We start from the raw sequence: 26105 nt of genomic DNA on the forward strand, positions 1-26105 counted from the left end.
GCATCACAGATTGTTATTATCTTCTTGTGTTATTATTTTCACGAATTAATTCTGTTTTAACAATTCAGACCTTTTCCAAATGAGAATACATTTAAATATCCAAGGTGTGAATGAGAGGCTGATGTCAGGACCCATGCATATCTATAATTTTTAAATTCTGAAACCACAGAATCGGGGGAATAATCCTTAAAAAATTAAAAATGGAAGAACTGACCTTTTGGGTCACTTAATCATTCCCCTTGCTATTCATGGAATCCAGATAGTAACTCTTGTTTTCCTTCGTCTGAAATTAATTACAATTTTCCCCTTATATTTATCCAGTAATTCATTTGTTCATCCATCCATTGTTTTACTCTTTCATTTAATAAATATTAGGCATCATTTATGTGCCTGGAATGGTGCTTAGCCCTGAGGAAGGTGGAGGCCTGGGGTGGGGCAGGGGCATGGAGGGCAAAGGGAGGGATCATGGGGGACATCTGTAATACTGTCAACAATAAAGAATAAAAAAACAAAAGTATTAAAATAAAAAACATATGCTAATATTCTTTTTCCAATCATAGTTTTGTGAAAGAAACAAACAGGCTAATAAACAATCACAATATGATATGTCTTATACTAGAAGTAGGAACAAAGTGCTCACTGGATGAATCACAAAGGCTTATGAACTGTGACGTTGTAACATTTCTTCTGATGTTTGGAAGAAGAGTATTTTAGGCAAAGGTAAAACGTATGCAAGGATAAGGAGATGTGAATGGGCGGGTCAAGTCCTACAAGTATTAACAGTTAGGTATGGCTGGAGTTGCGCCTGTGTGTCTGAGGGGCTTTGGGAAGATGGAGGGGGGAAGCTGGGTGGGTTGAGATCTACTTGTGAAGGACCTTCTATGCCACCAGCAATAATTCACATCTCTTTCTGTAATGGGACACTGTTATAGATTTTGTTTTCAGGATAATGGTGGCAAAGAGGAGGACTGCAAGGGACAAGACAAATCAGGAGACAAATTAGACGGTTACTGCAACTATACAGACCAGATGAAATAAAGGCTTTGATTAAGATAGTAACAGTGGGACAGAGAGTTGGGAATAGATTAAAAAGATGACTGGGGTCTAGAAACTGATTAGAGGTAAAACGTATGGAGAAAGTTTAGATTACCATTCTGAAAATACTCAGTGGATATATGAAATTAAAGAACATCTAGACTTTCCATGATTTTGAACAACGTGAAGAAAATGGAGAACTAGAAATGTTAAGCTATATATTTCTCCATCTGCTCCATGCTTTTTCCCAAGGATCTTAAGCTCCTCTACATTTTCTCCACCTTCACCCTTTGCCTTCAGTCACATGTTTCCATGGCAAGTCATGACACTGATCCATTTCATGACTATGTTGGCTCTGATGTAACTGGGTCAACATGGGGACCAGAACTCAAAAGTTCTGCTCTTCTTCAGACCATCATTTTAGTCTTATGTTTTCTGGTTAGGTAGGGAGAGGTGAAAATTAGCAGCTAAAGGAAAAGGGAGTCTGTTCTTATTGCTAAAAGACTCAAATTTTTTTCAAAATTGGGAAATAGCTTTTTATATTATGACAATAGTTTTTTTCCTGCTATTAGTTTTAACTACCCTGAGCTCTCAAGTTTATGTAAGAAATGTTTTACTTTACTTTTGATTCATAGTACCAAAACCCTCTGTTATCTGATTCTAAACTACTAGCCACTCCTCCATATGATTATTGTTACTCACATGTTATACTCCCAAATATTAAATTATTCAAATATTTGAAATTAAAATAGTACATGCTTTATATAATATCTGGAATGCATTGGGAAAGAGAAATTAGGGAAAAGAAACTTTTGAAAGTCTTTATGTATAAAATATTATAAATTACAACTGAAAAATGTCATGGATCCCATTCTGACTGTTAATTGATGAGCAGAGAACAAAGCTGGCCTGAGATGAGAAGACCCATGGGTGCTAAGCCCATACACTGGTTAAATGACTTGGCCTCACTTATCAGCATTAAAGTATATGAGTTAGGTTCATATTTTACCAAATTATAAGCAATTATAGACATAAATGTTCAGATATGAATATGAAATGTTCATATGAATAGTTAAGATGGCAAGTATTAAATCTTTGAATTCTAATTGAGTATCACTACGTAATACTGTTTCTATAATTACTTTACCCTTTTAAGTTAAAATGATTGTTGTTTTCTATGTACGTTCTCCCTTGATTTTAATGAACTTTTTTCTTAAGTTTGTGCAGAATGCTTCCCAAAATAGTCATGAGAAACGCTTACTATCCTTGTAACAATTTTTTGTAACACCTGTTTATTTTAGGTGCCATTTATGGGTATGTGTTTCTCTGAAATAAAAAATGTTCTAAGAGTTTGTAATCCTCTAGGAGAGATACCAAACTGTCCCTGCTGAGCTTTTATGGAGGTAAAGGAATGACTGTCTTGCTGTTGAAATGTGCCCATTCTCCCAGGTTTGCTTCTGGCGATAATCCCTTGGACACTGGAGTACCTGGCATGTGTTTGTTCCTTAGGCAAACGTGTAAACCTCTTCACATTCAAATGGAGGAGTAGAAAGAGAAGGTTTCTGCTGGGCCTCATGACAATTTTTGTATATGCACACTCAGAATATTCTGGCTCCACCATGGAGCGCTAGTGTGGCGAATCCTAGTGTTGGTCGGATTCTAAGGAAGGGACAGAAGTTTCGTTGAGGAGTAAAGATTCAGAGCATCTCCAGAAATGAGCTCTCGTCTGTTATTTCTCACAGAGAGGCAGGTGTGTACATCACGTTACAGGATTAACTGCAACCTACTCTCTTATAGTTTTCATTAGCATTCCAGGTGCCCCTGGTTTCAGAGGAAAGGCCAGCTCTGTACAGCTTTGGGGATCAGAAGGCAAAGAACTGCCTCTGTGGTCAGTAAAGAAAGGCACTGAACTGTCTTTATTAAAAGGGGGCATCATTCTTTGATCTAATATGATACAAATTGAACAAACTGGCCACAAATAGCCAATATGTCATTATTGGTGAACCTAATATTGTCACCTACTAGCCCCGCAGTTGACACAATGGATAATACGAAACCCTGGGTGTATTAGTGGGCCCGTGTCAGTGTTCAATCTGCCTATTAATTTGTAAATTAGCATGAAAAATACTGAGCCATCAGGCTTTCGCTTAGTTTCCATACACCAAATAAAGATCATGTCCTTACCTAATGGGCCATTCTTTCTGTATTTAAAGGGCCCCATAATTGAATCAGCCATCTCATCATCTAAGCAATTAGAAATCACTAGAGTTAAAGATTTATATTTTGATCAACTTTGGGAATTTATGACTACTGGATTTTTACTATCATTTAAAAAACAAAAACAAAAAAGACACCCAGAGAGAAATATGTCTGGGAAATAGAAGGGGGAAAAAGAAAAGCACCAACATATTAAACGTCACTGACTGTATACTTCCCTGTCCTTCAGAAATGGATTTAGTTTAGCAACTTGCAGAAAGGGAATTTTCTTCAAAGATCTACCACATATGGAATAATCATCTCTCAATTTCACTTTGTGGGAAAAGATAGGAATGGAGAGGAGAGAGGATGTGCTCCTTCAGGCATGCTAGTTAGGCTTTGTCTTCCTCAAGTTCTTTTCAGAGTGACAACATATTCTTGTTACAAGGAACCATTTGTATTTCTAACTCAAAGCAATCAGGAGGCCAGGAGAACATGCTGCACTCACAGTAATCTCTAGGCTGCTAAGATGAATTTCTCCCAAGTTTCGGCCCTTCCCCTCCCAAAACTCCACTTCACTGAAATTCAGCTTTTAAGCATACTTTTTGCTGCTTACGGCTCCTAACCCTCAGAGGTAGTGAGGCTGAAATTCTTGGAGTGTGATACTCGAGCAGATTTTAACTGTTAAATTAAGACTTAATGACAAAGTGGAAAAATATCCATTCAAATTATGCCGTCACAAAGGAGAGGGGATTCTAAAAAAAAAAAAAATGAACCTACTATCAAATCTAGCAGGTAACGTGCCGTTTAATTGAATTCAAAACCTCAGCTGTCTCTACGATTGTGTGAACTGTGCTAGTGTGTGGAATAATAGCTTTAAAAATCTACTCAGATTTCCTCAAAGCACTCACAGTAATGATTTTCCCATTTTGAGGACTTTCTGATATTTCTGAAGGAAACATAACTGAATCCCCTTACACTGTTGTCTTTCAAAGTTATCTTAATTTCGGGGGTCATGTTCTATCTGAATAAACCAAAGTGCACGGTGGGGTCCAGGGAAGGCGGAGGAGTGGGAAAGTTTTAAGTTTCTTTACTGTCCCAAAGAAATGTATTAACTCCCCAGGCCGAAACGTGGGACTGTTTTGCTAGCAGGAATGTCACCCAGAGGGGAGCAGCTGATCTGCTTCCGAGTGGGTGAATGTGTAAGTGGCAGAGCAGACAGCCGCCTGTTGCCACGCGTCACACCGGCGAGTCGGTGGCAGGCGCACTAGACAGTCGCAGAGCTCCGGACGGTGCGGGCCCACCCGCCCCCAGGACTCATTTCCAGCAAGATCGTCACGTGGACAGCACAGGAGCTGAGAGCCATGGGCAGATGTTGTATTTGTGGTAAAAGCTCATTAATTCTGCATTCAATATAACGAGCAGGCTTTTTAGAAAAATGAAGTCTACATAGGGGTTTTCCCCCTGATGAACTTAGGCGGTCAGGACAAAGTTTTATCCCATGTGAACTGGTCCTCCCTAAGGAAGGTCACAGTGGCTTAGAGAAAGAAGGGAATGGGACGCTCACGGAGTCCAACTGACTCGCTTGGCAGATATAAACCCTGGAGATTCAGAGATTTTTAAGTGATTTGTCCCAATTTCTAAAGCTACTAGCAGTTAGTAACACTGGTATAAAACTCATCAAAATAAGGCCTCCTCTTCCTCTCCCTCTCCCTCTCTCTCTCTCTCTCTCCCTCTCCCTCTCTCTCTCCTTGGTTATGTTCGGTGTTCTGGTTCTCTCCAGAAATCTAGGAACATTGTATGCCATTTTCTGCTTCCACACTGAGTTACACCTAAATATTCTGTTGTTTGAAATGACTTTTGTCCCAATCACCCAAGGCTGTTAAATTTTTAAACAAAGTATAGAACAGATAACAAGGTCATTTAGTGGAAATGCTGACTCTAGCTGAAGTATTAAAGAGATGACCTTTGGTGCCCCCAATGTTAAAATAAACGATCAGACCAATTCAGCACTACTCACTCTAAGGAAGGAAAATTAAACTGCGGTGTGAAAATGCAACAGTTTTCAGGGCTGTTGGAATCTCCATATCACCGTGAAAGTAAATTATAGGCTTATTGTTTATATAGGTGGTATGCTTATGAAGGTATTTCGTACGTCACAGGCTTACAGTGCCTCATTTACGCCTCGAAACTGTCCGGTTGGCTCGCTATTGAATGATTAGCCCGGACTGACAGGTGTCTTTCACTTTGTAATTCGTCTCTATATTAGGTGCTTTAAGATGGGACAAGTGCATCCATGTAGTTACGACCAACTCAATGGCAGATTTTCTTGAGCTTAAATGAGAAAACCTGCTACTGCAGAGTAATTATGTTTTAATTGCACATTTAATACACAAAAAGTGAAGTGAGAGCTTAATTCATGTACTTGTAAGAACTACATTAAAAAATACATTAACAGTGAAGCAGCAATTATATTCTGTGCAAAGAAAAGTGCTTTCAAATCAGCATTCAGGATTATGAAGGTATTTTATTCTTCCTTTCACCTTTATCAAATAAGTTGAATTTATTTATTAGAATCTTAGTTTGAAATGGTGCCTATTTGTGATATAACTAAGGAGCTGTATTCGAAAGACTGGACACGCACCACATTTACAACTGCCAACCTCCTTTCGGAAATAATGCTACATATTTGGTGCCTTCCAGTTGCTTAAATAAAGAATGTTCATCAGTCCAAAAGTAAATGTTTCCCTAATAACATGGGTATCCTAGTGAAAATTTAACTTCCTAAAAAAAGGAAATTGACTTGTAATGTTCATCATGCATTGTCTCCTTATTATTGTGTGTATATGATTCACTTACAGTTGCAGGGATGTAAATACTATTCAACAGTTCCTCATAATAAGATTTTAATGACCACACTGAAGAAGAGAACATATTATTTTGTGAATTAAGCTAATGATATAAGATTCATGCTGATGCTGTGGAAATTAGGCAGTGATTTCACAATTTTATGTAGGCCCGCAAACTGAAATGACTGAGGCTCAAAAACCCCCCTCAAAGATAAACAATATCAGAGGCACCATCAATAATGAATAAAGAAATTTACAAATCTTCATGTTGTTTGGCATCATTATACCACATTTATATTTTTAAGCCCAAGTAGTTAGAGTGCAGTGCTAATTTCCTAAATACTTGTCCTACGTGCCAAGTCTGATGGCAGCTGGTCCATTAGAAAGACAAAGAATTAATAAGAATGGAATTATGTGCCTGTGAAGACTAATAACATATGCTCAGAAACAATTAGGGGCAAAAAGTAGGAATTCCATGCATTCAGATTTCTAGGAATGTATGCATATGAATAACACTTACCACTGTGTAGTGCTTATTATGTGCCTAGAACTGTTCTAAACACTGGACATATTAACTTCTCAGCTCACACAATGCTATGTCACAGATATTAATTAAAGATATTAATATCTTTGTTTTACTCAAGGTCATGTACGGAGATATCAGCAGAACTGAGCTTAGCTTAGCTTTGAGACACATCTCTGTCTCGCCTTGTCTGAAAAGACAGTCTCTCTCCCAAAGTTGTCCAAAAGAGTGGTGCTCCATTCTAGATTCATGGCTTTTATGACTGACAAGAATATGAAAATAAATAATTGCAAGATGAGTTACTATAAGACACAGAAAATTAACTTTAACTGGGTCAATATTTGTAGAGAAATAAGAAGTAATGCCCCCTCCAATGTGTGTCCTGTGTAGTATCATTTGTGTCTGTCTTTGGCAGTTACTACTGCTATCACCTCTTAATATTTAAAAAACATTTAGCCAGACACTTTGCAGGGACTGATTTAATCACAGTAGCAAACGTATAGCATAATACCATTCTCATATTAACACAAGGGAGACTATGGCTCAGGGAGTTAAATTTATTCAACCCCATAGTGTTAAAAAGTTATATAAGGCAGATATCTGAACTCAAGCAATTTGCCTACAGAGCCCACACTGTTTGTCAATGTGCCTCTCACCATATGTTGTCTCCCATTGATACCTTCTCAACATGGCTTGAATGGGGGGGGAAATTTAGACTCTGTAAATGATTTTAAAGCTTTATAAAAGCATCTTTTACACATGGGGGCAGAATAGATTATTGAATTTTTTTCCTTTTAAGCCTTTCTAGTTTATCTTAACTTGAAGATAGCCGAGGATATTTCATAATATAAAATGAGATGTGTATAATAGTTGACCACTTGACTGCAAGTGTAACGAATATTACATATGCCATACACTTGGTTTTATTTTCTCAATTTCAATTGGTGACAAGTATAAATTTAGTATAAAATTAAAAGACATGATTTTAGTATACATTTTTGAGAAATCTAATCAGGGCCCTATAATAGATTTGTTGGACTGGGAGAAATAAACGGACTCTCTCATCTTAGAGAATTAGTGCCTTAAAAAAAATGTTAGCAAATTAGTTTCTTCATCCTGGTGAATCATTACCAAGATAACTTTGTGCTTGTGACTAGGAAAGCTATTATTATTGTTATTATTATTATCATTATTGCAATTTGCGCGGGTTCAGCAGCCAAGTAGATTCACTTAATGAATCGGTGGTGTGCAGCACACACGCAAATAACATTTCCATAAATAAGAACAGCTGTGTGAAATATTGCCGTTGGAAAGGCAAATTTACTGAGACAGTGATTATAGCCCATGAAGCTCCAGGCACAACCATCATTGTAGGGCCATTTCTCTCCCTCATGCAGTATTTTATGTCTATTGCCCTCAGAACCAGAAGACAGTGCATTCATGGCTCCAAATGCTATTTCCTCTCCTGTAAAACTGGTTTTATTACAACCTCCTGCTTTTAGTTACTGAAAACTTGCTGAAAATCCTCCCTAGAATGTAAAACTTTTACTATTTGGCCTCTTCCAAAAAGATACAGCTTGAGTGAAAAGAGAGTAAAATTTAGGTTCCAAAAATAAGGCAATGCTTAATTTGGTATATTAAAAATTACTTTTAAATGAGAAAAAAAGTAAACATTGGATTGTATTAATATTGCTCAAGCAACTCTTCAGTAGCAGGAAGTGCCAGTTTACAGTCTACAAAGGGTAAAGTGACATTGGTTTTGCCCTCACTGACATGTTAGAATTTAAACTTGAGTCACCTGGACTTATTTAATGAGCATATAAATCAGAAAAGGGTTGTCAACATTTTGTGTATTAAATTTTAGACAGTAATTTTATTTTAAAATGTTATTTGGATCTTATGTATTAGGTGATGAAAATTGGTGATAATGTACCTATATTCAGAATCATCTTCCACAAATTTTTAAATCTTGGGTTTTGCCATTTCATTTGCTACAAAATCTGGAGGTGTCAGGGAGGGTGTTGATACGTGTTCGTATTTCTAGAACATTGGAAAGGGAAAGTTATTACTTAGCCTTTGTTTGAATTCCCTGAGTGTAATCCTGTGAGTTGTCTGTTAGTGTGATCCTTTCATTCTACTTTTAGTGGCTCTCTTGTTAAAGATTTATGCAATTAAAAAAAACACACTAACTCAAGCCTTTGTTTTTATAGTATTTCAGTCATCAAAGCTGGTTGTTTTCATAAACATAATATTTGATCCTTGCAGCACCTGTGAGGTTAACAGGGCCATCCCCCCTTTTTACATATGGAAAAACTGAGGGTCCCAGAGGTGGCATGACACGCCCACTGTGAACAGTATTACTGCCACACTGACCAAATCCAGAATGCTGAGGGGCATGGTCTTCTGATCAAAATCAAATAATTTGCAGAAATCAAATCTAAAACAATTGTCCACTTTCATCTGATATTAGAAACAACTTATACCCTACTCTTCGCCTCATAAAATGTGCTAGCATATGTTTAGGATCAATAAACAGTATTTTGTAAAATTAGAGTGTGAAAAACATTGCCTTAATTATGTTTCAATCCATTGCTTCTTTTAGTAAGGTTTAAATTTGGGTTTCCTAGCAATTATTTTAGCAGATAGAAACTTAGTATAATAAGACTATGCTCTTACGATATTCCTGATGGTATGGATTGTATAATTATATTTATATGTGTGTATCTGTTTGTGTGTATACTTATATGTATTCTCTGCCGCAATGGAGAAGAAATCTGGTCCAGGTACATAAGCCTTTGGTATTGTACTGTCAATTTGGATGCCTATGTTTTAAATTCTTCGACGACAAAGCTTTAAAATATAATTAGTTGAGAGAGTCACTCCTGAGATTTATATAAAGCGGAAGAAGGAAGAAAGCTTAGCTTGGAATGAAAATGTAAGAATGCATCTATCATACCAACCAGTAGATGGCCTAGGAACTGGGCTTGAAGTGACTCAATAAGACACGCCACTCACTTAGTCACGATATCGTGGCTCCTCCAGTTCCCTATGTGGAAACCCTACTGAGCCAAACCACTTACTCTTTCATAGTCTCTTTCCCTCCCTCTCTGCATCACTTCCTCTCTTCTCGTGTTTTTCCAAGCACTAGTTTTAGAAATACGGTCTTATATCATGCTTCATAACTTTTCCTACTAAGAACTTTCAGAAGAGGCGGGTGGATTTTTCTCAGCCAATGAAAATCAAAGAATTGTTCAATTAATGTTTATCAAGAAAGTTGATAATAAAGTTTTCATATTTTTCACTATCATCAGCTATCTCCATTAGCAGTCTGTGACATGTCTGTAGAAATAGTCCTATTCCCTTCCCATGTTCTTATGCTGACACTCAACATGGAACCTACGTAAGATGACCACTGGGCGGCAAATTGATAGTGGGTTGCTAAGATTTCTCCTGCTCCTAGAATCTCTGGAGGTCAGAGAGCCTGTTATGCTTATGCTTGTGATCTTCCATCCCCAGTTCAGTTGCCCCCAGAGCTCCTCTGTGCATGGGAGTAAGAAGTTTCAAATGCACAGGCCGAGGCTCCTTCCTCGCGAGTGAGGGCTGGCCAAAGGGACACAAATAAGATGACTGCCTCTGTACAGAAAATACATTTTTGAATTTTACATCTTCCTCTTGTGGTATAATTTGGGACTAGCTCTGGTAGAACAAAATCTAGAGCTAGCTGTATTTTTTTGTTTGTTTGTTTAGTTTCTCTTTTTCATAGTCGGTCAATAAACAAAGCAAAAGAAAAATAGCCTTTTTGTAAATGTTTTAAGAAAGGGCAGTAACTATGTCCTTTAATGGAATAAAACCAAAGTATCCACAGTAATTTTTAAGAATTCTGTTTTTGTTATAACCATTGCTAGAAAAGTACTGTTAGGCAACTCTAAACACCCTCATGAATAATTAATTTTCCTGAAATGTAATTGAGTCAAATAAGCACTCGATTTTTAAACTACTTCAAGAATGGATTTTATGGAGCCAAATCCCAAGGGCTGGGATGATGTGTTTTGGTCTCTGGATTCTGTCCACCAAGCCTGTGCCAAGAACAGGAATTCCAGACTTATTCTCTGAGTCTGAGAGGGATAGCACCAACAGCTAAGATTTTCCTGGTCTCAGTTGTAGTCATTTAGATAATTCTGCAAATGGCTCAAAATATACTGTGAAATGATAAAGAGAAAAATATGAGTGTATTTTTTAAAAAGCTGGAAACACCTGAATATGGTAGTTTTTAAAAATTCAACAATTTCATATAGCAAATACCAGCATTTTGAATTATATATCAATCTTGGGCACTAAGTTGTATTTGGCATTTTAAGAAGATAGCTATTTTATGAAATGATCCCATTTTCTTCTTGCTTTGTAGGTAACCCACTAACTAAGAACCAATCAAGTGACCCTCAAGGCTGATTACGTGGAACATACGCAGAGAAACTCAACTTCTGAGGCGATCTGGAAGGAAGATTTTTATACTGCTCTGAAGAGGCTCTCCAGACTCATTTCCAAGGGATTTTATGGCTCGTAATCAGCATCTTCTTGAAATGGAGACTTTCAAAAAGTCAGACTTGAACTTCTTTGTCATGAAGACATCCTCGGATTTGAACTGTTCACCTTGTAAAATTGCACTTGCTAAAAGAATTTGAAGTGGCCATCTGAAGAGTTGGCGTTTCGGGGGGGATGTCAGAGACACTCGCCTTTTGGGCTCTTGGCTCCCAACATGACTGCTTTTCCTGTTTCTGAGAGTCTGCCGAGGGCACTGGCCTTCAGTCATGGATGTGCTCCTGGGTCTGGTCCTGTGTTCAGTGGCTAGTGGGACTGTACATGACTTTAGTGACATTTCCTTTGCAAACTTCTCCTCTGGCATGGTGTGGACTGAGATCGTTTTGTTTGTATCCTAATCATGGAGCTCTAAAAGCCTACATGTTTTAACATCTTAAAGTTGCTTTTGTTAAAGGAATGGAAAAATATATCCATTGATAATAATTATTGTTGGCAAGTAATAGTTACCTGAATACATCAATCACATAAGAATGTATAGACTAGCTGACATGTTTCCCTAAGGCTGACACACTGCTGCAGCTCTCTGCCAGTTAAATAGGTAGTAGTTAGAACTGAATTACCATTTTCATTATACACTATTTTGTGCTTCTAGAGTACCTCTTTTTTTTTTTTTTTTTTTAAGTGGGCTGTTTTCTTTCCTTTTTATGTTTACTTTTTTCTTTCACAGAAATCAGCAGTGAGCAGTCAAGTATTTGGTTAGATAGCCTTCAGTTTCAAAAACGGCCAGGGATGCATGTGGGTTTCTGATTTCTTAGCTTGGAAGATATTCACTTACATTTCTTTAAGTATTTTTTTTAAACTGTCTTTTCTATCTCATTTTAGAAGACTGTCTCTTGCTTGATCCCAATGACTGTTTGAATGCTGTTTGTCCAGTCTGTTGATAAAATAAATTGTTCATTTTCCTTGGTCTCAAATTTATAAATATTTGCTAATAGCTGTCCCATTGAAACAGTTTCTTGGTCACTTTTTGCCCACAGTTTTGTAGTCATTTTCACATTTGTGGTTTTCGGTTCTACAGGAAAGTCTTATAAATATTTAAAGGCCTTAAACATGTATGTACCTTTTTCCCTAAGTTATTACAGAATGTATAATTTTATACTGCATTTGTTTCATTAAGGATGTGAAGGGAGGGAAGAATGGAAGTTGTAAAGCTATTCAGTAATAATATTGTATAAACTTACAGTTTGAAGGGATGTAAAGAGAGGGACTTCTGTGTTTTCTCATCTCAGAAGGATAGGAAGATACTTCAGACAGTGTGCTATTAGAAGTTCCATTTTGTTAGAGAAGGTGTGGACATCTTTTGTGTTTCTAAATCTCACTGATATGGCCAAAAAGGTATACGTTGGTTTCCATGATGGAGGCTGAGCATCCTGAAGGCCTTTGGTCTGTTAGTTGGTAACAACTTTCAGAGACTAATACATTACCAAGATCTTTTCTGGGCAGAACAACTGAAAACGTTAAAATTTGTTTAAAAGTTGAATGTGTAAAGTATGCTTTTGACATTGAACTAAAGTATACTGCCCTACAAGTCAATGAAATGACTTCTTCCTTTTATTTCAATTATGCATAAAACTAATTAGATTGCTCTAAGTGGATTTTTCAATGGTTCAATACTATATGAACTCGAAGACAGAAATAACAGTTGTGCTGGAGTTTCTGCATCAATTATATCATTAATTTGTTTGGAACAAAGAAGAAAACCATATTATTTTGGAAATTATGAATTTGTCCTAGGTTTGTTTGAAATTATAGGTCATGCCTCTCATTTATTAAACTATGTCCTTTAAAACAACACTGAAAATTCTGTATTATATATAAGTGTAATACATGCATATCAATAGAAAAAAATAAATGGAATTTCAAATATACTAACTAGATTATTCCCAGTAGATTAATGTTGTGACTATTCAGAAAAGGTGAATAAAATTGGGATACAAAATGGACTCTCTTTCATGAGTTACATTTGGAGAATCTTTTTTTCTAGTGTTTTATTTTAAAATCACTTCAGTTACAATCCAGGGAAAACCTCTGAATTCATGTGGAAACTGACATCAGTTCTTCAATCTTTTAAAAATAAAATCCATGGCAAATCTTACAACTTACACAGGTTCCAACGTTCAATAGTTTAAGGTTCACAAGAAGCTATGAGAACTGCAGAGGACTCTGTACCCTTTCTTGATCAACCCCCAGCGATAACATCTTTTAAACTGTAGTCTTGTCAGCCGAGGATCTGATATTGGCTCAATAGTACTATTAACTCAACTACAGACCTTATTCAGATTTCACCAGCTTTCACATGCACTGTGTGTGTGTGAGAGTGTGTGTATGTGTGAGTGTGTGCGTGTGTGTGTGTATGAGAAACTTGGCTCCTGCCCACTGTAGTACTCCAGAACATGGGTTAGAGTATGAGATATGGGTCAATGAGTGACTGACTTGTGATGACTTTTTGAGGTTCTCTATTTTTGGAGTAACATCCTATAGCTTTGTTTTACTCTGTTTTTACATATTCTTGTTGCCTTCCATGAAAACTTCTAGTTTTTCTTTTGTTGTTGTTAATCCTCACCTGAGGATATTTTTCCATTGCTTTTCAGAGAGAGTGGAAGGGAGAGAGAGAGAGAGAAACATCAGTGTGAGAGAGACACAACTCTTGGTGGCCTCCCGCACACACCCTGACCTGGGCCTGGGGTCGAGCCTGCACCCTAGGTATGTGCCCTTGGCCGTAATCGAACCGAGATCCTTCAGTCCAAGGGCTGATGCTCTAACCACTGAGCCAAGCTGGCTAAGGTGAAAATTTCTAGTTTTAACACCAGACAGGATCGTATATGACTTTAAATTTGCTATTCGTTTTAATGGGTAAGAGGAGATCTGAGAATCTGTGTCTATGGCTGAGTTTAATCCTGTTCTTTGCATCAGCCAAGTCCTGTGCTACTGTACTCATGCTGTTCACGTGGACTGTAACGTTTAATACACTGTAGCTAATAGCACATGATTAAACGGGACTTTTTAAAAGTTTTAATTATTTTCTCAATTTATAGATACATCAATCTGAAAGAGCAATATATGCAACAATATCAAATAGTATTTTTCATTATCCAACCCTTTCTCGTTTTGACTCACTTAAGTTGAGAGAATTAGAATGATGGCAGACACTTTGCTTATAGAAACTGAAATGTTGGGGAGACATATACTGGGCATTTCCTGCTCCCCTTACCCACGTAGGGAACTCATAGAACATGACTACTTTTACCAAGGTAAGAGTTTGTCCGTCTGCCTTCCTTTCCTGCTGTTCTTCCTTTCCGCCTTCCTTTCTTTCTGTTTTGTATATAGAATGCCTTGAAAAAGAGTGGAGGTAGCAGATATCTTTATTGCATTGACTTGCACTGAGAGAGACTGTAAAAAATAGTGTAGATATTACAATTATCTGGCACTTAACTGACCATTATTAAATTCTTACTAGGCACAAACATATTTAGCTAGATTGAATTTTGGAGTTAGCTGAAGTTTGGCCTTAAAAATGGCCTTTAAAACCAGTTCAGTAAATATTTTTCAGCATCCTACATGTGCACTATGCTAACCAATAGAAAGTGGGTAGCAGAAGACTTATAAGTATTTCATATTTGTTTTGCTTTTTCATATCTGATTTTCTTTATTATATTGCAAATTACTAAATAGTATGCACTGTTTTCAGTCTTTTTTTTTTCCTGGATGGTTTTGTTGTACAAAGTGGTTGGACTTTATTCTAGAAGCTATATGAGCAGGACAATGCATGTCCAAAGTTGTGTTTTATAGATGTTAGCAAACCTGTGATTGAAAGTCTTGAGAGAGGTTGTGAGCTTGAAGAAAAATTCAAAGGGACTAAAATAAAATAATCCAGTAGAGAGCTAATGTGGGCCTGAGTTTGGGCTATTACACTGAGGAGAATGTGAAATAATAGGTATCAATCCTGGTTGCAATTTAAATTACTTGTAGTTATTAAAATTATCCATGCCCTTGTTCTACCCTCTGAGATTCTCTTAATCATCTAAGGTTAGAGTCTGGGCGTGTGTGTGTGTGTGTGTGTGTGTGTATTTTTCCTAATTGTTACCCCAGGATATTCTCTCCATTGCTTTTCAGAGAGAGGGGAAGGGGGAGAAAGAAAAAGGAAGGGGGAGAGGGAGAGAGAGGGAGGAAGGGGGAGAGAGAGAGAAAAAGAAACATCAATGTGAGACACATTAATTAGTTGTCTCCCTCTCCCTCTCGGACCAGGGCTGGGGATTGAGCCTGCGACCAAGGTACATGTCCTTGGTCAGAATTGAACCCGGGACCCTCCAGTCCACAGGCCAATGCTCCAACCACTAATCCAAACTGGCTAGAATCCAGGTGATTCTAACAGGCAACTAGGTTTAAGAACCACTAATGAAGGGTTTCGCCAAGGTGGCAATCAGGAGTTGGGTGAAAAGACTGGACAAGTGAAAGCGAGATGTGGAAGAGAAATCTAGAAGGTCCTGAACCTACTAAGATGGGATAATAGAGCTTCAGTTAAATATAAGATAAATGCCTGAATGAAAAGCAAACTGAGTAGCAAGTGGAGACCATGAGTTTATTTTTAATCGTACTGAGTTTAAAGTGCCAATGATACTTTCAAAAAGGCCACGTGAGATAAGAAGTGAACGGTTTCTATTTGATTTGTAATGAGAGATTAGTGTTGGTCTTGAAAGAGCAGTTTCAATGAAGTGCTTATTGTAAAACAGATTTCAGTGGGTTGGAGAACGCCTGGGCGACTTGAAAGTGGAAATAGCAAGGCGGACTTCTCATTCAGTGGGGAATGAAGACGTAGGGCGGTGGTTATGCAGAGCGGGCAGAATTGAAAGGGCATTTTTCTTAATATGGGAGAAATAAGAGTGTGCTTATATAAGCTGCAAGGGAGAGAGAAGGGGCATACGACCTAGGAGTGACACAAAAAGAAACCAATGAAGGCAGGGGTGTCCTGTATAAGGAATGAGCTGGACCAGATTCCACCGAGAACATAGTGGGATGTGACCAAGGCAGAGGCCACTGGCAAGGTCTTTGGTGCCCTTCGGCAGAGCAGTGTTGGCATGCGATAGACCCGGAGTCAAAGGGCCGTCTATGGAGTTGATCAGTACATGGGTATCGACCTGTACCTGGCTGCTGAGACTTGCAAAGTTAACGATTCTAAGATCATGAGTAGGTAAGCAAGAGAAAAGTTAACTAAGCCTCACTATCCTTATTTGTAAAATGAAAATACTTTACCCCACAGGATTGTTTTGAATCATCAATGGGTTGATTATGCAAAAATGCTTAACATAGTATCTAATGCATAGTAAATAACTTACTAAAGGGTGTGGTTTTTCAGCTGTGATAGATGTCCCAGTTGTGCTTGCTCTGCAATCATGCAACATCATGTTGAAAGAAAATAATCTCTAGGATATAAAAGGGTTTGGATCCTACTGATGTGTGTGTTAAATAGAAGAGAATGAGAGAGAGGCATTACATTTATATCACATTTTTTTCCTAAAATTTAAATCACTTTTTTTCCAAAATTAGAAAATTGTCGCTATGGTATAGGTAAAAGAGTAACCTTAGTGCCAGGCTAAGTAAAAATATTTTTTCTGACAGGAGAGGACAGAAAGTGTTATAGGATGGGAGCAAGGAGTCAGGAGAGACCGAGAAAATGATAAAGGAAGAGATGAATTAACATCTAAGAGGAAGAAGAAATAGGTGGGGCTGGGAATATTAAGTGGGAGGGTTAGAGTGAGTGGAATAACATTTCTTGTGTGAGATAAATGAACAGAAATGGGTGACACTAGAGAGAAATTTAAGAGTGAGGCCAAGGGAAAGAATGCCAGCGGCCCAGGAGCCGGAATGAGAGATCCATTAATTCACTTACAAATAGTTTTTTTCTCCTTCCATGTGCCAAGAACTGTGTCAGATGCAGTGATAAAAAATTTAGGTGGTAAGGTTTACTTATTTTTCAAATGATATCCCTCCTGATACTTGGTTTGGGAATCCTCAAATAAATCCCACAAAGCACTGAGGTTGTATAGCAGCACGAGGGGGGGGGGGGTGGGGAGAGGGAGAGATTTGTTGTTCCATTTATTTGTGCATTCAGTGGTTGATTCCTGTATGTGCCCTGACCCGGGTTGAGCCCACAACCTTGGTGTATTGGGATGATGCTGTAACCAACTAAGCTACCCAGCCAGGAAGAAGCCTATTGTTTAGAGGAGGGTAGACCATATTAACAATTAGAACCCTCAGTAATGCCTGAGTATGTTATAGAAGAACTTTAGCAAACAGCTGAAATTCTCTATTAAGGGTTTATGTCTGATTTTTCATCTAAAATGGGGTTTTTCTGTTACAGTGTTCGCTTATCAAGAGAAGATGTGTTAGCATGATGTATCAGTCAGCCACCGCTGTGTACTATACAACTCCAAAAACAGCAACACAAAACAATAATCCTAATTATTACTCCTCAGCCTGCGGGTCACTGGAGGGCTCTCCTGGTCTTGGCTGGGCTCAGCCCTGGGTCTGCCAGTAGCCGTGGTTGGGCAGCAGAACTGGATTTGTCTAGACTTTCTCACGCGTGCCTGGGGTTATCTGGCTGAAAGCTGACCTAAGATGATTTAAGCTGAAACGACTGGGCTGCTACCAAGTGGTGTCTCGTCCTCTATAAGCTTGGCTTGTTCTCATGGCAGAGGCGGCAGGGTTTGGAGAAAATGAAGACAGGCTCTGGCTCAGAACTGACACACGCTCACTTTAGCTACATTCTATGGCCAAAGCAAGTCACAAAGCCAGCTCCTGTTCTAGGGGTGGAGAAAGAGTTTGCCTCTTGATGAAAGTTACTGCAAAGTCACATTGCAAGGTTAGATCCAAGAAAAAGTAAAAAATTGGGGCCATTTTTTTCAATCACTTACCACTAGTGACTTCATGCTAGCTCACTACAACGTAAGCTTCAACATAAACTTTGCTTATCTGAGTAATATTTTCAACCCTAATGTGATTTTGATGCACACCAACTCCAAATTCTTCAGTGGCTCCCTATTATCCTCATACAAAACCTAGACTTTGTATCAAACATAAATGGCATTCCACTCTCTGGCCTCTGCCTACTTCACACCTCCAATGCCCACACAGTACTCTAATCCTGCCACACGCCAGGCCTTGTTTGTAGTTCTGAGAACATACTCTGCTTCTACAAACACTTCTTCTGTCTCTGAAGCTGGACTAGCCCTCCATCTTACCCCAGGTTTCCCAATCAGCTCTTTCTCATATATGTAAATTTAAGTTATTACATTCTATTAATATTTCTGCCATAAAGTTAAGTGGATAAATATTGAGATGTAATCATAAGATTACTATTGGTACAATAATTTTAAAATAGTCTTCCTAGAACCAAACTGTCAAGGACTTAATTTAGGATTCTCCAAAGGTTTTACTAAATATTTAATCTTAGTTATATGTATTTTTCCTGTTGCTATTTTACAGTTAAATTGAAAGCATTTTACATAGATTATTTTTTAAAGTGGCTTGTAGGGAAATTATCTGCATTCCATTCTCAAATCCTTTTTTTTCTTAATCCTTTTTTTTCTTTTCCTTTTTGTAAAATTATATAATGCAGAAAAAAAAAAAACAAAAACCTTAAGAGTTTTCCTTTATAATGCATGCCTTGGCCAAATCTCCTCAGACCGCCACAAGCAGACTTAGGTGACTTTTCTCTGTGCTCCCTTTGCTTTCCTTTGTAATGCTTGTTTGCTCTCGATCTAGCTTCAGCAATTCTAGTCTTTTCCTCTCAGTAATCTTATTATGTAACAGTGCCTGGAATGAAGCAGGCAGCCAAGACATTGCTGCTATTATTATTATTATTATTATTTATTAATTAATTAATTTTTTAAATCTTCACCCACAGATATGTTCACTGGTTTTAGAGAGGGGGGGGGAAGGAAGGGAGGGAGGGGGGAGAGAGAGAGAGAGAGAGAGAGAGAGAGAGAGAGAGAGAGAGAGAGAGAGAGAGACATGGATCAGCTGCCTTTTGGAATCACCCCTACTGGGGATCCAACTTGCAACCTGGGTATGTGTTCTGACTGGGAATTAAACCCACAACATTTCTCTGTACAGGACAACTCTCCAACCAAGTGGCGAGGGTAAGATATTGCTTATTAAAATAATCATTGCATGATTTAAAATGCACCACTCAGGCAGAGTTACCAGTAACTGAGTTTGCTTCTCCTTGACTAACTTATTCCTAATGCCCAAAAGCTGAGTATCAGCGGTTAAGGAAGATGCTGGCAAGTGGAGCATGACTGTGATTTGTAGTGCAAATGTCAGGTTAATCTTTTTTGTTTTCTGCATCAAAAATGTCACAGCCAAACAGTCGGAGGGATTAAATGGCTCCTCATAATCTCCACGCTGCTACACAGCAGAAAGGTGTTACCTAACCACTGCCGTCAGCCTTTGCCGGTGGTTCTCCATTTCAATTACTTTACTAAAAGCGTGTCAACATTGGTCACCTCTTCTTTTCACATTCCGTGCTTTATTTGTGAATTTCTTCTTTGCTAACTTTTACAAAATTGATTTTAGAAAACTGTGAATTCCACGGTGTTCCCTCATGAATAACTAATGATGTGTGTTGCCAGCATCGCTGACACTAATGGGCGCTTAAATATTTTTGTTGGCTTAATTATTTCTTGTAGCGTTCCTAATGAGACTACGTAACTTCTTTGACCCTCATTTCACCTCAGACTCAACATTCGGCCTCTTTTCTTGTCCTGTAATTCCTCTTTAGGTTTCAAAAGTTAAAATGGCCATTTTCTCTTTTCAAAGACTCACTTCAGTGTCCAGTTTCAAAGAGAACCGCGTGGCCGTTGTGCGGGAAGGGTATGAGGCATTTCTTCGTGTCACTTTCAGGTTTACTGAGAAAGAATACTTGAGAGCGGGTTAGAGATAATTACTTCACAAAGAGCTTTGAAAAATCCAACTATAAGATTTCTAATTTAAGTGGGAAATGGGGGGAAAGCTGCAGGCTCGCTGCAATGCCACGCGCCGTTCTGCGGAGCCTCGAGGCCCCTGGGGAGCGCGCGGTGGGAGGACTGCGATAGCGCTGCCTCCCTCTAACGCGATTCCACAGAGAGCATTACGATGAATCTCCTGTATGTGTTCATTTAATTTCAGGGCTTGCTGCACTAAACAATAAACCAAATTTGGGAGCCCGAATCTGGATATATCTTGTCACTTTCTTTCCCGGTCAGTTCAATCAAATGCCATTCTATTCCATTGAATATTGACAGGATGAATTTCAAGTAAGAGAAAATTCAATCTGAGTGACAGGTTTCCTCTTAAAGTTACTTTTGATTTCATTTTGGTTCTTCTTTGCTGTGAAACCACACAATGGAATGGAAATCGGGACGTCAATTCTGCTGCTAGCTGCTTGTGACTTCGGCTGTTGGAGCAATGACACTCGTTGCTTCCTCCGTGCCCCGTGGTGGGACGTAGGTTGGGCCCTGCACAATTCTGGGAGCACCTCTGGCATACACCACGATGTGACTGCCAGTCCCTAGAGCTGTGCATTGTTCCTCTTGCACGACTGTAAACAGAAGCTCTGCTGAGGCTCTGCACTGAAAGAGGTATTTGCCTCCTGCTTCGCTTCAAAGAAATTTAAAGAGTAAGAGTGGCAGGTTTTTGATTTATGACTTGGGCACTAGATGACGGCATTGCAAAGAATCGGGCTATGAACTGATAAGTTGTGACCCCTGGCAGACAAATTACTTAACCTCTTTGAGCTGCAATTTTCTCATCTGTGAAAGATAAATAATAATTTTTTTTTTTTTCTCTGCTGCCCAGGACTATTGGAAAGATTAAGTGAAAGGCTGGTTAACTCTCTGCAAAGTTAAAATTGCTAGACAAATATGTTCTAATATTCTTATCATTATTAGAATGTGCCAGAGAAGACACATGGCACTGGAAGCTCTTGGAGACATCTATATAACATTTACCATCAGTGAGAGCACTAACATTACATTGTTAATTAAGACAGGGTCCTATCACACTGTGGTTCCTACAAGTTTTTAATATTGTTACAAATAGGAACATGTTATCTTATAAATATTTATAGATTTGAGCAAAATTGTATTCGTATGGCATTCTTGTGCTATTCTAAGAGTTGAATCATAGTTATTGAGGCCAATAGTATATTCCGTTTATTTCATGGAGGTTATCCTTGAAAGATAATGATCATTTAGAGTAACCCAAGGCCATTAAAAAAAAAACACCTCAACTGGATCCTAATTTTGTAGGTGCAATAAAGGCGCATACAAGATTCTAATCTAAGATCTGCTCTCATTTCATTTGAATCATAAGTAATTTATTACATAATAAATTTATAAAATAAAATGTGTTAAAATAAAGATTCATGCCCAGTGTAGTAATGAAATAGAATTAGAAGTTTACTATTTGAGGACTCAAATAAAACTATGAATGAGAGAGGATACATTACAACAGATACCACAAAACACATTGGATCATAAGAGACTACTATGAAAAATTATGTATCAACAAATTGGACACCTAGAGGAAACTGATCCGTTCCTAGAAACATACAACCTACCAAGACTAAAATGGGAAATCTGAACAGACTAATAACTATAAGGAGATTCAATCAGTAATCCAAAACCTCCCTCAGAAACAAATGTTGAGGACAAGTTGGCTAACTGTTGAATTATAACGAACATTTAAAGAAGAATTAATACCAATCTTCAAACTCTTCTGAAGAAAAGAAGGGGAAACACTTCCAAACTCATTTACAAGGCCAGTATTATCCTGATAACCTAACCAGAAAAATATACTATTAGAAAAGAAAATTATAGGCCAAAATCCCTATGCAAAAAATCTTAACATATATTAGCAAACCAAATTCAACAACACATTAAAAGGATCATACACCATAATCAAGTGGGATGCAATGATTTTTTTTTTTTTTTAATCTGACACCAAAACCAAAGGCAATAGAACCAAAAATTTAAAAATGGGACATCAAACTTAACGCCTGCGATAAAAGGAAATCATCAACAAAATGAAAAGGCAACTATGGAATGGGAGAAAATACTTGCAAATCTTACACAGTTGACTCTTGAACAACACAAGGGTTAGGGGCACTGATCCCTTGTGCAGTCAAAAATCTGTGTATAACTTCTGACTCACCGAAAACTCAATCATCCCTCAATATCCATGGAGGATGGGTTCTAGGACCCCCCCCCCATATCAAAATCTGTGAATGCTCAAGTCCTCTATATAAAATGGCATAGATCAAATACATACAGTTGGCCCTCTGCATCTGCAATTCCTAACTCTGGATCAAAAATATTGCTTGGAAAAAAATTCACATATAAGTGGACCCACACAGTTCAAACCCATGTTGTTCAAGGGTAAACTATATGACAAGGAATTATATTAAAAATATGTAAAGAACTAATACAATGTAATAGCAAAAATAAAATAATACAATTTAAACACTGGAAGAGGAACTGAATATACATTTTTCCAAAGACGACATTCAAATGGCCAACTGGTACATGAAAAGGTGTTCGACATCAATAATCAACAGGGAAATGCAAATCAAAACCACAATGAGATACCTCATACTTGTTAAAATGCCTGTCATCAAAATGACGAGATAAGTGCAAGGATGTGGGAAAAAGGGAACACTTGTGCATTGTTGGTGGGAATGTAATTTGGTGAAGCCACTACGGAAAACACTATGGAGGTTCTTCAAAAAATTGAAAATCAAACTACCTACCATATGATCTAGAAGTTCCACTTATAGTATTTATTTATGAAATCACTATCTCAAAAAGATAGTTGAAATCTTATGGTCATTGATGCATTATTTACAATAGCCAAGACCTGGAAACAATCTATGTCCATCAATGGATGAATGCATAAGGAAAATGTGATATAAAAAAGGAAGAAATACTGTCATTTGTGACAACATACATGGACCTGAGGCATGATGCTGAGTGAAATAAATCAGATGAAGAAAGAAAAATACTGTCTGATCACTTATATGTGATCTAAAAAGAAATATAAATTCATAGGTACAGAGAACAAATTGGTGGTTACCGTCAGTGGGTATAATGAGTGAAGGTGTTTGGAAAGTATAGACTTCCAGTTATAAGATAAATAAGTCCTGGGAATATAATATGCAGCATGCTGCCTATAGTTAACAGTATGGTGTTATATATTTAAACATTGCTAAGAGAGTAGATCTTAAAATTTCTCATCACAAACAAATTTGTAACTATGTATGATGGATGTTAATTAAACTTATCGTGATAATCATTTCATAATACACACATATATCAAATCATATTGCGCACCTAAAACTATTACAGTGTTATATGTCAATTATATCTAAACAACAACAAAATCACAGTAAGACACTAAGAATTCCAAGAAGAAAGTCGGGCAAAGACATGACTATTTCACTAAAGAGAATATAAACATGGCAAATAAGTACTTGAAAACGTTCAAACTCATTAGTTACTGGGGAAATTAAAACCACAATGAATATTAATGACTGAAAAAAAAAGTTCCAGCAAGTAACAGTAGGGTGGATTGCACCAATGTCAGTATTCTGGTTGCAATATTGACTATAGTTTTGCAAGATGTTACCAATGGGAAAACAAGAGAAACAGGGGATCTCTCCTCATTATTTCTTATAATTGCATGTGAACCTACAATTGTTTCAACAAAAATTTTCATCAAAATGTATTGGAATGTATAAATAACTTCTCTAAGAAAGTCCCTCTAATGGTCTACCACACTTCAGATAAAATCAACGCCATATTCCTTCCTCTATGATTTCCTCGGTCTGGAAGGGTCTTTCTCCAGCCCTTCAGTTGGTCATATTCCTGCTTGTCATCCATATAGCTTCTCAAAGGATTCCTCCTAAGAGACACATTTCCTAACTACCCTTTCTAAAGGCCAACACCCTACTCTGTCCATTCACTCCACCACTTAGCCTTATTTTATTTTCCTTAAAGTTTTCATCAAGATATACAATCTAATTACATTGCCTTCCTCCCTTCCTGCCCCTTTTGACTCAAATGTAAACCCACAAAAGTAAGATTTTATTTTCTTCATCATGGTTCCCCCAAATCTGAAATCAGTGTCTGGCAAGTAGCAGGTGCATATTCCTGCTTGTTTAAATGATGAAATGAGAGGGAGGGAAGGAGAGAGGGAGGGGAGAGAGGAGGAAAGGAAAGCTGGAATGGCCACTTGTGTGAATAGTTGAATGAAGAATGTGTTGATGGTGTCGATTCTATGAATGGCTAAACACCAAAGACCAAGGTGGGAATTGGCATATAATCAGTAAAGTAAATGCGTCTGTATCAGCAGGCAGCACGAACGTACACAAGTGGGACGGAAGGCCGCATTGAGTCGCTCAGTCTAGGAGTGTGCTCAGCAGTGCTCGTGAATGAGTCGATTGATGAGCGAAGATATGTCTGTGAGGCTGGGCTGAGGGAGAAATGGTGAGCTGCACCGTCACTACCTTTAAGGATCTCACAGGATAAGAGGGGTGGGCAGAGTCACTTCCCACTACACTCCATCCCCTCCCACCTGGTCTCAAAGGCATGGGGTCCTCTCCAGTTGCATGGAGGAAAAGCAGTTATCCACAGAGAAACGTCTTTATCGAAACAAGCCCTGTCCGTCTGCCAAATGCTCACAAGTACTCGGAGAAGCACACAGAAAGCGCTCAGAAATGCAAGAGAGTTTCACGAACGGTGTAGAGCTAAACGCACCTAATGCAAAAGTCCTAATGATTCCTTCCGTATCGGCACAGATTGAGCTGAGTGGCAGAGATATGTTCACTGTGGGATGGAGGAGAGAAAGTATGCCCTCAGATTCTGACAGAAACGTTGCCTTTCCCCATGATCATTGTCAGCACAAAGCCCGAAAGAGTTGCCTGCGGTTTGCAGATGAGAACACAGCAGAACTCACAAGCGGGAGGCGACTGTGCCAGCCTCTGCCACCAGGTAGTCACGCTGCTTTGCCTAGAAATCATGGCAAAGGGACTTGAAAACAATGTCTCCATCTGCCACAGTTGCTGGAATTAGTCCTCAGATAGATTCCCTTGTCATTTTTCATATGTAGGAACTCATTAGACACCTACAGGAAGAACATATGGGGGGAGACAATGATTTTATTGGTAGGAAATGTTGTATAATAGTGTATTTATAACCTAAAAGTTCTTCTGCAAACAGCTTCCCAGATATAGTAATGGCTGCTCTTTCATGAAGTAGGTAGTGACATAATTCTCACTGTCTTAAACCAAAGCACAAATATATTCTCAATTGAAATAAAATATTTACTAGCTTCCTGGCCAGAGAGATTGTCTTCTCTAATTTTCTTTTTCAGTATTAAAAGTCTAGTTAGTGAATTTCAGAAATCTCCATTGTTCTGTAGCTGTGATCTCTCTTTCCATGAAAGAAGACATTAATAGGCAGGTGGTGTGGCTTCGTGGTTCAGACCTTGGAGTCTGTAATCAGAAAGGCATGGGTTCCAGTTCCTTCGCACAAATTATTTATGGTCTCTAAGTCCTAATTCCCGCATCTATAAAATAAGGGCAATAGTGTCTAACTCTGCAGTTGTGAGAATTTAGTATAACAATTAATGCCCAGTTGGGAGAGGCTCAGCGGTTGAGTGTCGGCCTAGGATACAGGTGACTGGGGTTCGATTCCCGGTCAGGGCACACGCCCGGGTTGTGGGCTCGATCCCCAGTCGGGGGCGTGCAGGAGGCAGCCGATCAGTGACTCTCTCATCATTGACGTTTCTATCTCTCTCTCCCTCTCCCTTCCTCTCTCTGAAATCAATAAAGACATATTAAAAAAATACAATTAATGACAAGCAGGTGC

The 26105-nt window shown here is 38.3% G+C and overlaps 1 protein-coding gene across 2 annotated transcripts in view; it reads left to right on the plus strand.

Annotated features, from left to right (window-relative positions):
• Window positions 1-12104, plus strand: part of TAFA2 (TAFA chemokine like family member 2) — a 413277-nt gene extending 401173 nt beyond the window's left edge. For both annotated transcript variants that reach the window (XM_016224437.2, XM_016224439.2), the window contains exon 5: window positions 11009-12104. In XM_016224437.2, coding sequence (XP_016079923.1) covers window positions 11009-11020 — 12 coding nt within the window. In that variant the 3' untranslated portion in view covers window positions 11021-12104. The remainder of the gene's footprint in view (window positions 1-11008) is intronic.
• Window positions 12105-26105: the final 14001 nt, after the last annotated feature.

The sequence above is a fragment of the Miniopterus natalensis genome, chromosome 2 (assembly GCF_054644295.1).
Source record: "Miniopterus natalensis isolate mMinNat1 chromosome 2, mMinNat1.hap1, whole genome shotgun sequence".
Classification (NCBI taxonomy): Eukaryota; Metazoa; Chordata; class Mammalia; order Chiroptera; family Miniopteridae; genus Miniopterus; species Miniopterus natalensis.